Source organism: Sciurus carolinensis, chromosome 8 (assembly GCF_902686445.1).
Source record: "Sciurus carolinensis chromosome 8, mSciCar1.2, whole genome shotgun sequence".
Lineage (NCBI taxonomy): Eukaryota > Metazoa > Chordata > Mammalia > Rodentia > Sciuridae > Sciurus > Sciurus carolinensis.
In genome coordinates, this window is record NC_062220.1 from 142787519 (window position 1) to 142800968 (window position 13450).

General features: G+C 65.1%; 1 protein-coding gene across 1 annotated transcript; it reads left to right on the forward strand.

Moving 5' to 3' along the window:
* The first annotated feature begins 28 nt into the window (after positions 1–28).
* Positions 29–5056, forward strand: Noc4l (nucleolar complex associated 4 homolog). The gene is given in 17 exon segments (XM_047562493.1): positions 29–583; positions 727–847; positions 1336–1442; positions 1998–2105; positions 2345–2494; positions 2590–2689; positions 2806–2840; positions 3184–3234; positions 3311–3422; positions 3658–3718; positions 3906–4016; positions 4148–4289; positions 4291–4309; positions 4416–4498; positions 4749–4862; positions 4938–4986; positions 4989–5056. Coding segments are annotated over 17 exon segments (1695 nt in total). The 5' UTR covers positions 29–319.
* The last annotated feature ends 8394 nt before the right edge of the window (positions 5057–13450 follow it).

The following is a 13450-nucleotide window of genomic DNA, read 5'->3' on the forward strand; positions in this document are numbered from 1 at the left end:
GGCGCACCTGCGTCGTCGTCCGCGTCCCCGTCCGCGTCCGCGTCCTCGTCCTCAGTCCTCACCGAGCGCTCTGCGCCGCTTCGCCATCCGCGCGCCCGGACTCCCGCTCGCCCGCCGCCTCCGCCGGGGCCGCCGCCGCCGCCTGCCCGCTGCCTCCCCGGACCGCGTGTCCGCCTCGGAGGGCGCAGGTTCCCGCTGCTGCCGCCGCTGCCGCTCGCGGGCCCGGCTTTGCAGGCGCTCGAGCAGCGCGCGGGCCCGGCCGCCCGGCCCGGCCTCCGCCGCCTCGGGGCCCGGGTACCGCGCGACGTGGAACAGCGCCATGGCCCGGACCGCTGCCCTGTCGGCGCGAGGCGGTGACGTCACGAGGGCGCCGCGGGCGCGCCGGCAGGACGTCACGGGCGCGCCGGGCGCCGGCGCCTGTCCCTCGCGCGATCGCACGGCGTGGAGATGGAGGCGGAGGCCGGATGGGACCGAGCGCGGGCGACCCCGCGACCCCCGCCGAGCTCTGGGTCACCTGGTGCAGGCGGTGCTGTGCAGCCGCGGCGAGGCCAACGCCGTGTTCGACGTCCTGGCCGCGCTGCAGGTGGCGGGCCCTGCGGGGCGGCGCGGGGCGGCGCGGGGCGGCGCGGGGCCGGGGCCGGGGCCGGGGCCGGGGCCGGGGGCCGGGGCCGGGGCCGGGCGGCGCCGCTCACCCGGGCAGGGCCCGTCCTGCCCACCTCCCCGCAGTCGGAGGACCAGGAGGAGATCCAGGAAGCAGTCCGCGCGTGCAGTCGACTCTTCGGGGCCTTGCTGGAGCGCGGGGAGCTGTTTGTGGGCCAGCTGCCCTCCGAGGACATGGTCATGGCAGGTGAGGGCCAGGCCTCGGCTCCGCGTGGGTCGGGGGGAGGCGTCGTCCACATGGGGCAGCCCCCAGCCTGTCGCAGGGCGTGCGGTCGGCCTTGGAGAGTGCCCCGGGCCCGCTGTGGGAGTCTCTCGGGAGTTGGCTGGGGGACAGATGCCTGTGGCAAGGCCTGACCGACACGACGAGGCGTGATTCCTACACCCGCTTACGCTTATGTTGCCAGATGCCAGGCATCTGTTGCAGCTGGGGCTGCGAGTCCCAGTATTTGGGGCAGCCACATCTGGGGTCGAGTGAGGAGAAAGGGTCCTGCCCCCGGGGTCTTGGTCGGGGTAGTGCCAAGGGGGACCTTCTCCCTCTGTATGCAGGGATCAGAGTGTGGCTGGTCCTGCTTGGGTCTGGGGGCCCTAGTGTCTGTTTCCACTCACAGTGCTAGAGGGCATGGGAGGCTGGGGCTGGGGCTGGCCTGCAGTGGGACACCCTAATGCTCCCTGCAGGGTCCCAGAGGGCCATGCGCAAGTACAAGGTGTGGATGAGACACCGCTATTGCAGCTGCTGCAATCGCCTGGGGGAACTCTTGGTCCACCCCACCTTTCAGGTCAAGGTGAGGCTGCTTGACATTTGCATCCTATGTGTGTCCCCTGCAACCCCCCACCTTTCAGGCTCAGGGGTCCTGGGCCGTGGGTGTAGAGGTCTCTTTCCGGGTGTCTTGGTGAGGCTGCTTTCTAACCAGATGCGGTCCTGCCTTTTTTTGTCACCTCACAGGTGCCTGTTCCACAGTGTCCTTGCCTGGCCCCAAGGGTGTTGAGTTTGTAATCCTGATTTTAGAGCTGGGCCCAGCTCTGCATCTGGGCTCTCATCCTTGAGTTTGCCCTTAGGCTGTGAGGTTTACAGTGGCATCCTCCTGACCAGATGCCAGGAGGCAGACCTGGCCCCTGTGTGCCCCTGGGCCAGATCTCCCAGGAGCTCTCTACCTACTTATCACGATGAAGTCACGTCGCCTGTCTTGGGGGTGGGACGTGGAGGTGCAGAACTGTGGTTGGGACGGACAGAGCAAGACACGTCAGGGTCACCTTTCCCTCGTACCTCCTGGAAGCCTGGGCTTGGTTATGGGGGGCTCCTCTGGGCTGGTGTGAGCTCTGATCCCCATGCTTCCCAGGAGCTGGCCCTTGGAACACTCATGAAGTTTGTGCAGCTGGAAGGAGCACATCCCCTGGAGCAGCCCAAGTGGGAAGGCCACTACCTGTTCCCCCGCACGCTCTTCAGGGTGAGGAGCTCATGGGCCCAGGGGCTCCACAGCAGGCTACCTGAGCAGGTGGCTGTGGGATGGGAGGTGTGATAGTCCTGACTCGTCCTGCGCTGGGGGCCTGGTGAGACTCTTGGGTGTCCCTGGGCTGTGGCGAGGAGTCTGGTGTGGCATGGGGCTTGGGGAGGCTGAAGCACCCCGTCTGGTGCTGCTGGGCCTGGGCTGGAAAGAGAGGTGCTCACCCTGCCCCTTACCCCCAGGCAGTGGTGGGAGGACTGCTCTCCCCTACAGACGACCAGAGCCTGCTCCTCTCTCAGTTCCGGGAGTATCTGGAGTTCGACGACGTTCGCTACCACACGATGCAGGCTGCCTCAGACGCCGTGGCTCAGGTCACCAACCAGCAGCCTGAGGTGAGTGGCTGGGTATGACCAACCCGTGTCCTAGGACCCTGGAGGTTAGTGAGGGGTGGATGTGGCACACCAGTGCTCAGGCCAGACCTCTGCAGCCGCCCCTCACCTTCTGGAACAACGCCTTCGCTCTGCTGTGTGCTGTGAGCCTGCCTCTCCAGGAGCAAGACCTGTCCAGCTTCTACGTGAAGCACGCAGGTGAGCGTCCAGGGACGCTGGAGTGGGGCACCAGGGCCTGGATCGGGGTGGGAGGGGCAGCAGAACAGGGCTTCCCACCTGCATGTTGAGTGACTTGGGCCTTGCCCTCTTCGCAGAGCTGTTGGACAAGTGGAAGGTCACTCACCTGCGGGTAAGATGCTTTGGAGGTGTGGGCAGTCTTCCCTGCCAGAACTGCTGGCTGCAGGCAGTGCACGTGTGCCTCGTACTGTTCCCTGGGCCGTCTCTGTCTGTCACCCGTGGTTGGCTTTAGCGCCTGAGCTTTCTGTTTTTCACGTGTGCGGACATGCTCACCTTCCTCTTGTTAAAACTCCCTCCCCAGCAGGTCTGAGACCTGGTGCTGAGGGGCCATCCTGGGGTTCTCAAGTTCAAGGGTGTGGGACGTTCCCGACTGAACACGGGCAAGAAGAGGGTGGGGGGCTGGCTGCAGGCTGGGTGCAGGTAGGAGGGTGCGGTGCAGCCACATCCCGTTGCAGGAGCATAGGAAGGTGTTCCAGACCATGTGGCTCAGCTTCCTCAAGCACAAGGTAAGGCCTGGTGGGGTGGGGGGCCCTCATCCTGGTGGGGGTGGGCTGACACGCCTGACTCACCTCGCTGCCCCAGCTGCCCGTCATCCTCTACAAGAAGGTGCTCATGGTGATGCATGATTCCATCCTCCCGCACCTGGCCCAGCCCACCCTCATGATTGACTTCCTCACCAGTGCCTGCGATGTGGGTGAGCGGCCCTGCCCGGCAGTGGGTGGCGGGTGCAGGCTAACGCCATGCATGCTGGCCATGGTGAAGGCCCAGCACTCCTGACTCATCCCTGCATGTGGCCTCAGGCAGTGACCAGAGGGTGGGTGGCCTCCAGTTCTGCTGGCTTCCTGCTACAGGCCAGGACAGTGGGGTGGACAGCTGCCTGGGAGCAATACCCCACTGGGTGACGCCTTCACCTGTGCATCTTCCTGCAGGGGGTGCCATCAGCCTTTTGGCCTTGAACGGACTTTTTATCCTGATTCATAAGCACAACTTGTGAGTGGCAGCCTGGGGGTCAGGCCTTCCCCTTGCCTCCGGGCCTGACCCACCTCCTTGCTGACATTGCCTCCCCGTAAGGGTCAGGACAGTGGAGGGAGCCCCTGGGGCCTGCCCAGGGATGGAGGAGGCTGAGATCGTGGTTCCTGGAGCCCTGGCTCACTCCTGTGTGGCCGTGCTCCCCCAGGGAACACCCCGACTTCTACCGGAAGCTCTACGGCCTCCTGGACCCATCTATCTTCCACGTCAAGTACCGGGCCCGCTTCTTCCACTTGGCGGACCTCTTCCTGTCCTCCTCGTGAGTGTTGAGGAGCCTAGCTTGGCCCCAGGGCAGCCGGGCACCACACTGCTCTGGCCCTGCCGTCTGGGGCCGGGGGTGGGGGTGGGCTGACCCTGGGGCGGTGGCGTCTCATGCTGTCTCCCTGCCAGCCACCTCCCTGCATACCTGGTGGCCGCCTTCGCCAAGCGCCTGTCCCGCCTGGCCCTGACGGCTCCTCCAGAGGCTCTGCTCATGGTCCTGCCCTTCATCTGCAACCTGCTGCGCAGGCACCCTGCCTGCCGTGTGCTGGTGCAACCGCCCGCAAGGCCCTGGTGAGTGCAGGCCGGGCAGCCTCGGCTGGGCTATGGGGAGGACCCTTCCCAGTGCCCACGGCCCCAGACAGCCTGGACAGCCTTGAGTCCTGGATCTCCTTCCTAGAGCTGGACACTGATCCCTACGACCCTGAGGAGGAGGACCCAGCACAGAGCCGAGCCCTGGATAGCTGCCTCTGGGAGCTGCAGGTGAGGGGCTGGGGCCTGGACTGTTGGGAACTGATTCCCCTCAGGCTGCCACTCTGTCCCCAAAGAGGACTGCGCCATGAGGGCATTGGGTCCACCCTTGCTCGTGGCTCTGGACTTGATCTCTTGGCACTCCTGCCCACCTGGGATTGGGCCCATGGTGGCCCCAGGTGGGGAGCACGTAGGCTGGGTGCATGGCAGGCTGCTGTCTTGCTGCCGAAGCCCATGGTGACGGGCCACATGCCCTTCCTAGACTCTCCAGCGGCATTACCACCCGGAGGTGTCCAAAGCCGCCAGCGTCATCAACCAGGCGCTGTCTGTCCCAGAGGTCAGCATCGCGCCGCTCCTGGAACTCACTGCCTATGAGGTGAGGAGGGTCGACGGGAGCGGGGGGACCAGGGACCACCAGGCAGGAGCTCAGGCCGATGTCTGTTCCTTACAGGTCTTTGAGCAGGACCTGAAGAAGAAGGGGCCTGAGCCAGTGCCACTGGAGTTATCCCAGCACAGGGCCTGCTGGGCCGGCGGGATGACCTCTGCGCCCAGTTCTTCACGCTTAGTTGACCCTGGCTGCCACCCTGCCCCCACCCCAAATAAATATTCTGTAGGAGGTTGAGTCCAGGCGATGTGAGCCTTGGGGAGGGACCCTCAGCCCTGCCAGGCGGGAAGGGGTGGCCTGGGGGTTTTCTGCTTTCTCTGCTGCCTGGTTGGGGTGCTGAGGGGGCCTCCAGGCGGATGGCAGCACAGGTGTGCTGGGTTCGCCCCACCTGGTGGCGGGTAGGCGTGTTTCCCACTGCCATTAGACCCAGGCACAACCAGTGCTTTCCCTCTGGCCTGGTCTGAGTGGGAGGGGATTGTGTATGCACACGTCCGCGGGCATTGTCTCCTCTGGTTTTGTTTTGTTTTTTTTTTGGGGGGGGGTCCTGATGATTGAACCCAGGGGTTCTCTATCACTAAACCACATCCCCAGCACTTTTTATTTTTACTTTGAGACAGGGCCTCACTAAGTTACCCACGCTGGCCTGGAACTTGCCATCCTTCTCTCAGCTTCCCGAGCTGTTGGGACCATAGGCCTGACCACTGCGCTTGGCTCAGAGGATGCTTTTGTTCTGGGAACTACCAGGGTTGCAGGCACACAGCAGAGTCCCGGGGCCCGGGGCATCCCCACTCTCCACCTGAGTCTAGTCTGTTTCCTCCAGGCGGCTCAAGTTAACGTTCTTGTGTACCAGGTCCCAGTCACACCAGCTGAGCCAGTTGTCCATTGAGGATGGGGCCCCAAGTTTCCTCTAAAGAAAATCCAATTTTCATGCCAGGTACAGTGGCACATGCCTGAGATCCCAGTAACCCAGGAGGCTGAGGCAGGAGGATCCAAGTTCAAGACCAGCTTCAGCAACTTAGCAAGTCCCTGAGCAATTTAGTGAGACCCTGTCATAAAACAAAGTTAAAAGGGTCGGGCAGCAGGTCAGTGTCAGAGTTTGTTGCTGTTGTTCTGGGTACCGGGGATTGAACCCAGGAGCACTTCACCACTGAGCTACAGCCCTTTTTTGCATTTTATTTTGAGACAGGGTCTCGCCATTGCTGAGGCTGACTTTGAATTTGCCATCCTCCAGCCTCAGCCTCCCAGGCTGCTGGGATGACAGGCGTCACTGCTGCTCCCAGCACAGCGGAGCTCTAGCTTAGCGTGCAGGAAGCCCTGGGGTTGAGGAAGGGAGGGAGCAAAAGAGAAAGTCCAGTCGTGACGGGCAGGAGAAGCAGCAGCGCCCAGGCGTGGGGCTTCGGGGGACTGGCCAGTGCAGGAGAGGCCCATGCTGGGCCCACGGACTTCCCCAGAGGGTGTGGCGGCTTCCCGTTCACCTTCCTGGTTGGATTTCTCTAGGGAGCTGCTCTCGGGGCAGGACTGGCCCAAGGGCTCTGTGGGTCCTGCAGGGGGTTTGGGGGGCACTGGTGAGTCGGAGGTGGCCCTGCCCCCGTGTGACCTGCCACCGAGGCCCCCACGCTCTGTGCTTCCTCCCTGGGGCCTTGAGGCCGGCTGCACCTGCTGCGGCCCCTTCCCTTCGTCCATCATTCAGGCACCAACACCATGCTCGGCCTCAGTCCTCTGCCCTGCACCTTGTGGCACTCCACGCCCGCTGGTCAGGACCGTCCTCCACTTGCTGAGGCCGCAGGGTTGCCCCTCCTGGGGGCTTGTTTGTGGGACCTGCGGGGTGGGAGGGCTGGCGTCCTGAGCTCCCACAGCCACCAGGGGCCGCTGCAGCCTGCCGAGGCTCCCTGGGCCCCCAGCACACTGGCGGACCTGCCCGGCCAGGGCCTCCCTGAGATGCCAGTGAGACGGGTCAAAACCAAGTTCATAAGTCTTGGAACAGACGTGTCCCACGCGACATCCTGGGCTGTCTGCAGGGTCCTCAGGACCATGTAGCGCACAGAGCTCGTGTGGTGGGCAACGTGTCCAGAATCTGTTTCAGTCAGGAGTGAAGCCTGTCTTGAGGTGGCGTGCTGGGGGTGGGGTGGGGGCAGTCCCCAGGGTCATGGGTGGCCAGCGGGGCTTTGTCCCTCGTGCCAGGGCATCTATCTACCAGGCATGCTTGTGGGGCCTGGAAAGGCTGCTGTCCCCTCTTCCAAGGTGCCTGCTGGCCTGGCACTGGCTGTCAGGGTGTAGGGTCAGGGGCTCCTGGAAAGGAAGTACAGGGTCGGCAGTCAGAGCAGGGCCCCGCGGCCCCTCGTCCTCCCCGAGTGGGACATGGTGCGCGTGGGAGCTCAGCACGTGCTCCCGGCACCAGGCAGCTTCTGCTCCAGCTGTGCCCGGCATGACTGGGTGAAGCCTGGTGCCCACAGAGATGGGGGTGCCGACGTCACCGCAGACACCAGCCTGGAGGGAGGACCCACTGTCCTCTGAGCTCAGTGGTTCCGGGATGTGGAAGAGAAAGTGCTGGCCCACGGCTAAGAGGAAACGAAGGGCCGAGGCTCAGTCCCTGGAAAAGGCGCCCTCGTCTCCCGCCTGCCGCCAAAGTGAGGGGTCCCCAGGGGCTCTGCCGGGCACTGGGAACAGGGAAGTGACTTGCTCCACGGCGTCCTGGGGGCGCCTGGGGCCCTCGTCCCTGCCCCCTCCCCCAGGGAGTCATTTCCTCTGTCCTGCCCCCCATGCGCCCGCGGGCCACCGCACTCCGCCTGTCCTGGGGACCCTCCATGAGGTGCCCTTACAAGGGAGCATCGTGGTGCCGGCTGCCAGGGCACGAGTGCAGCTCGGGTGACGCAGAGGAGGCTGGCCTGGCCTCCCGCCTTCAGTTGGCTCAGAGGCCCAGGGTCCTGTGTTTTCCCTCCTGAGTGGCAGCAAAGGAAGGGGGAAGAGGGGTGTGGGGGTCTCATGGGGACCAAGGGGTCAGTGGCGGAAGGGAAGAGTGAGGGCGGAGGTGTACCAGCAGGTGGGCTGCTGCCTCTGCACAGGAGCCAGCCCGTCACTGCAGCCGCAGCCCCAGTAAGACTGGCGGAGGAGCAGTGTGCCGGGCCACTGTGTCCCCTACCAGTCCCCAGGCCAGGGCCACACAGAGCCCGGGACGTGGCTGAGCAGGATGGCGGGACCCGCCTGCCTCACAGGGTGACTGTGTGGAGGCCCCCCGTCTGCCCTGCCCTCCCGGCTCGCCCCTGCCTCACCATGGGAACACCCAGCTGGGTGGCAGGGCCCAGGGGTTGAGCAGAGCGGCTGCTGCAGGACCGTGAGCTGCAGTTCAGCTCTCCCTGGGCCGGCCAGCCTTGCTGGGGCCAGTGGACAGAGGGCCGGAGAACACCCGCTGAGGCCAGGCCAGCGGACAGAGGCCAGCTCAAGCTGAGGTCGTGGTTTAAACTGCAGCTTCCGGCGGCTGCAGCAACAACTCAGGGTAATGGCCCATGGTCTCCAACTTGGGTCCACCTGGGTCTGTACTTGGCTCCTGACGTCCTCCAGCAAGGACACTCCTTGAGAGCAATGTTTCCTCCCCTTTATGGTGGGGTCCTGCTCCCTGGGCAGGACCTGTGGACAGCAGAGGTGCTTAGCAAGCAGACTGCGAACAGCGGGGTGCAGGGTCCTCCTCCACTCTGGCTGCTCTCGGGGGGCTCTGAGCCTGGGGGCCGCTGCCACCTCGGGCATGCCCTCACCAGGACACACGTCCCTGCCAGCAGTGCAGCCTGGCTTCCGGGGTCAGGCGCTGGGGTGCAGTCAGCCCCAGCCGGCGGGAGCAGCGGTCTGTCCCTCTGCCGGAGGCTCGCTGACCATCCCAGGAGCCCCGGTCTCCTGGCCCACCACCCCTTTCTTCTCTTCCTCCAGGAGGACGTAGGACACAGTCACAGCTGGGGCCCCCTCTGCTGCCCCTGGACTCTGGGACCTGCTGGGGTCGGGAGTCATGGAACATCTGGGTCTGCAGAGGTCTCAGCCCAACAGAGGTGGGCTGTGCAGCAGAGCCCGCCACTGCACCTGGCCTGACCAGACTGGGCGCAAGACGCCGTGGCGGCCTCGCTGCTCACTTGCCCGTGGGGCAGGCCCTGGCCCCCCTTTGTCCACCTGGGGCACACACACCGTCTCCCCTCACACCCACTGCTCCACGAGGTGCTGAGGGACCCTCCTCGCCTGGGGCACTCGGCTGCTTGACCTGAGCCTCAGCACTAGCTGTGGTCGCCAACGTGTCACCTCGTGGGTTTCCAGAGCCTGGTCCTTCCTGGGGTCTTCCCAGTCCCTCTGCCGGGGCTGCCTGCCACCCTGGCCTGAGGAGACAGGCACCCGAGGAGCATCATGGGAGCTGCCAGCGGCCTTGGCCTGGAGTCCTTGTGCTGCCCGCTTGGTGAGCTCTGGGCACCAGGGAGCTGTGTGTTCTCATCAAAGGCAGCGACTGCTCAGGGAGACTCGAATTGCGGCGTTAGCACTTCCCTCTGCTACTGCAGCCCATTTGGGTCTCATTCACAGTTTAGTAATGGCCTCGGCTTCTTCCCAGGCAGCAGGGGTGACAGCAGGTGGCTGGAGGCCGGAGTCCTGCCTGGTCCCTGGAGCTGGGCTTCCAGGAGGTGTGGCCCACCTGTGTGGTCTTGCCCAGGGGTAGTGGGGCTGCTCCGTGGGTCCCAGCCAGGCCGAAGCTGCATGGAAATCCCACCAGTCATTGGCTCTGGGCACTGGATGCTGTTCACGTCCCCAACCGCAGGACATCTTCTGGATCTTCTGTTTGTCCCCTGCCCCTCTGCACTGCCACACCCCACCCACTGTGGCCCCAGACCCCCACCCTGGCACGTCCACGGCATGTGCCCTCTACCCACAGGCTTCCTTTCTCAGCTGTCCCACTGATCTCTGCGCCCAGCCTACTCTGATCCCAGCCAGTCTGGCCCAGCCCCAACCCTAGCACTGCCCACTGGCCAGGGCTTCCTAATTGACAGGTGTCTAGCAGATCCTCCACCCTGGCAGGCTGCACGCACTCAGGTGCCTTTAGGTTTCCTTTCCCAGAAACTTGCCCGAGGAGCCTGGCACCTGGGTTTGCTGAGCCGGAGGTCCTGTGGAGCCCGCAGTGTGCACTGAGGGGGTCCAGCGCCCGGGCGAGGAGGGAGAGGGCTGCAGGAAGACCCCTCCGGGAAGACTGCTGTAGGCCCGGTGGGGAGCAGCGGGCGGCGGAGCCCTGCAGCCTCCGTGGGCGGGACAGCACCTGCCATTCAAGTGTCCTCCCTCCCGACGTCCAAAGATCAGCAGCCAATTGTAGATTTCAGAGCCCGGGGTCGAAGGCCTGTGCACGGTGTTTGCTCAGGACGCAGTTGATGCGGGAACCGCCACCAGCTCTCAGAAGACGCTGTGTGGACAGCCCCGCCCGCGCAGAGCCAGAGGATCCAGGAATAAGGGCACCACTCAGAGCATGCGGCCAGCTGCTGCGCTGCGACCCTTCCCGTCCAACTGGGAAAATGGCCCTGGGGCTGCGGATACCTGTGGCCCTGCAGCAGCTTGTCTGACCTCAGTGACTTCACTGTGTCCCCCCCTGGCCCTGTGGCCTTCGTCCTCACCCGGGCCCGAGTCTGCCCTCCAATGCTGGCCGTCCTCTGTCACCTGCCCCTCACCGCCACCCCCCGCCTCGTACATCGGCCACCAGCCTGTCACGTCTGCATCGTGTGTCACGCCTGCATCGTGTGTCACGCCCGTGTGATGCTCGCTCCTGGTGCCTGTTGCGGCATCGGTCTCCGCTCGGTCCTTCAGTCCTTGGCGCCGCAGAGGCACGTCGCTCTTGTCCGCGCACACCCGCCCCGTCCACGCAGGCCCGCCGCGTAACGACGCATCCCTGCACCCCGCCCCGTCCGCGCGCCGCTGAGTCACGACGCGTCTGTGCTCCGCTGCATCGTTGAGGTGTCCACGTGTGTGTGCATCCTTCACTTCCGTGCGTCTGTGCATCCCCGTGTCCTGCCCAGGTTTCCACGTGTGTGTGTCTCTGCCCTTGAACTTGCTGGCCTCCCGACTGGGAATGGAATACCTGGTCTCGGGTGTTCTGTTGTAGCTGCAGGAAGTGGACCGTAGTGGTTTGGTGGTGGAAGGGGGATTCTTTGCTGAGAGCTCAGGGCCTTGGGGCTCCATGGCCAGGGGCCTGGGATCAAGCTGGAGGTTCCCAGGTCCCTCAGGGATCATGCAGGGAGGGGAGGTGAGAAGAGAATATTCTGGTCTGATGTGGTTTCGCTCTGGCAGGCCTCAGGTCTGTGGTGTTCAGTTCCATCTTGGTGCCTCTACCTGCTATGTGAGACATCAAGCTGGACCCCACAGAGGGACAGGAAGGTGATGGGCTCTGTGTTGGACCACACCTCTGGGCTTGTCAGAAGCACACCAGTCTGTATTTCACTGGCACGGTGACATGGGGAGCGAGTGAGGACCGCTGAGCTGTGTAGGAAGGGGAGCCCCTGGGCACGGTGACTGGAGAGGGAGGGGCAGCCAGCTCGGGAGGACGCCTCAGCATAACAGAGGCAGGAGCGCTGGCCCTGGGCCCCCCAGGCCTCCGCTGGGCACTGCCGTGGCCCCCGAGGAGGCTGAGAGCCCCGAGCAGGTCTTGTCCTCCTCAGTGGAACCATGGGCACTCTGCAGGACAGGCCTGTGTGGGCTGGAGTGTGGCCACGCCTCTCTTGGGGACCTGGGTTGGGCTGCCTGGCCATGGTGAGTGCCAGGGCTTTGCCCAGGGAATCCACTGTGGAAGGCGGTGTGACCTGCGCTCTGGCCCTGTTGCCCCTCTGCACTCTCTCCTGCCCCGGCACTGCTATGCACGCTTCTCCCCAGGGGCCAGCCTGCCCTGTGGTGCCAGGCTGGGATGGTGGCAGGGGAGGCCCTGGGTGCTGGGGACATCAGCTGGGAGGGAGGGTCCTGGGCTGCAGGCGCAGAGCCTCCTCCCCAGGCCTGGAAATCATTCCAGCGGTCATTGCCCAGCTGCTCTGGGCCGGTCCACTAGGAGGCCACCCCCAAGCATCCTGTGCAGACCTCCTGGGGTGGGGGCAGGTCCAGACGGGAGACCCACCGGGCTGCTCTGATCTGGGCTGGGTGGCTCTGCAGGTGCCTGGCTCGGGGCAGCAGCCACCCTGTCTCTGCTCGTCACCTGTGGTGGAGAGCGGGCGGCCTCCCGGGCTGTGCTCCCTGTGCTGAGGGGACGAGGCCGTCTTCTGCCCAAGGCAGGCTGTCCCATCCTTTCCCCAGCACAGCTGTGCTCGTGCCGCCCGGGCCGCTCTGAGCTGCCAGGCGGGGACCTGATGGATGGTGCCTGTCTCTGCAAGAAGGGCGAGGAGCGTCCATGCCCTGCGGCCCTCGCCTGGCCCCACCAGAAGCTCCCCAGGCAGACCCAGCATGTTGTAGAGGAGGAAGCCAGGGCCCAGAGAGGTCAGCGGCTGGCCCGGGCCACACACAGGATGGTCCGTGGGTGGCCTCCCAGGTGCCCCCGTGGGTGAGCATTGCTGAGGACACCTGCCTGGAGGAGGGACACTTGTGTGTCCCATTATTGGCAGTGGCAAGACTGGTCACTGGGAGCGACTGGTTTCTCCACCATAGAGGGGCTGCCCCTTGGCACTAAGAAGCCACCCGTGGGCGAGGTTTGGAGGCCCGCATACCCTGCCCTCAGCACCGTCCTCGCTGGATCCGCACGTAGGGCCTCGCCTGGGTGGCCTTGAAGGTGGAGGTCGCACAGCTGATCCTCCAGCTCTGACCTCCCTTGGTGGACTTGCGGATCCTGTGGACTTTCTGGCCGTGTCCTCCAGCATTGTCCTTGCTGTCTGAGGTGGTCCATGGCAGCAGCTCACCTTGTCCCTGAGGAGCCCTGGCACTTCCTGCCTCCCGTGCCCCGGGTCCAGGGTGGAAGCAGGGATCTAGGAAGCCCCTCACACGTGAGGGTGGAGGGGAGGATGCGGGACCCAGGGGCCGGGAGGAGGGGAGAAGCCCCCGCCCTCTGCAGGGCTGCCTCTGCCTGGAACAGCCCTAGCCAGCTGCCGTCGGTGCCTGGGCTGTTGGGAGGGCCTCCTCCAGAGGGCCTTTCCCTGGCTGTCTCCACGGCAGCCCACCCTGAGGTCCCCACCGTGCTGTTTCCCGCAGCTGGAGCAGCTGGGTGGCTTTAACCTCCTCAGCTGATTCTCTTGCCGTTCCAGGGGCTATGGTGCTGATTCCTCTGAGCCTCCGGGGAAAATCCACCCTCCACTTTCCTGCTTTTGGGGCTGCCACACTCCCGGGCTCTGGCCTCCAGCCTCTTTTTCCGACCTCTGCTTCCATGAGACCACGAGCCCCTAGCCTTCTTGGGTGAGGACCCTGGTGGACAGACTCGGGGCCCACCGGGCTGTTCACACGGTCTCCCCATTTCACACCTGCAGAGGGCCCCGTGGGGGCGGGGGCGGGGGCGCGTTCCCACCCAAAAAGCAGGTGTGCCCCGGGCTGCGCCCCCTGCCTCCGCGCCTGGGCGGGAGCGCACGTGGAGAGGCGGTTCCGGGCTGGCGCCTGGCGCCTGCGAG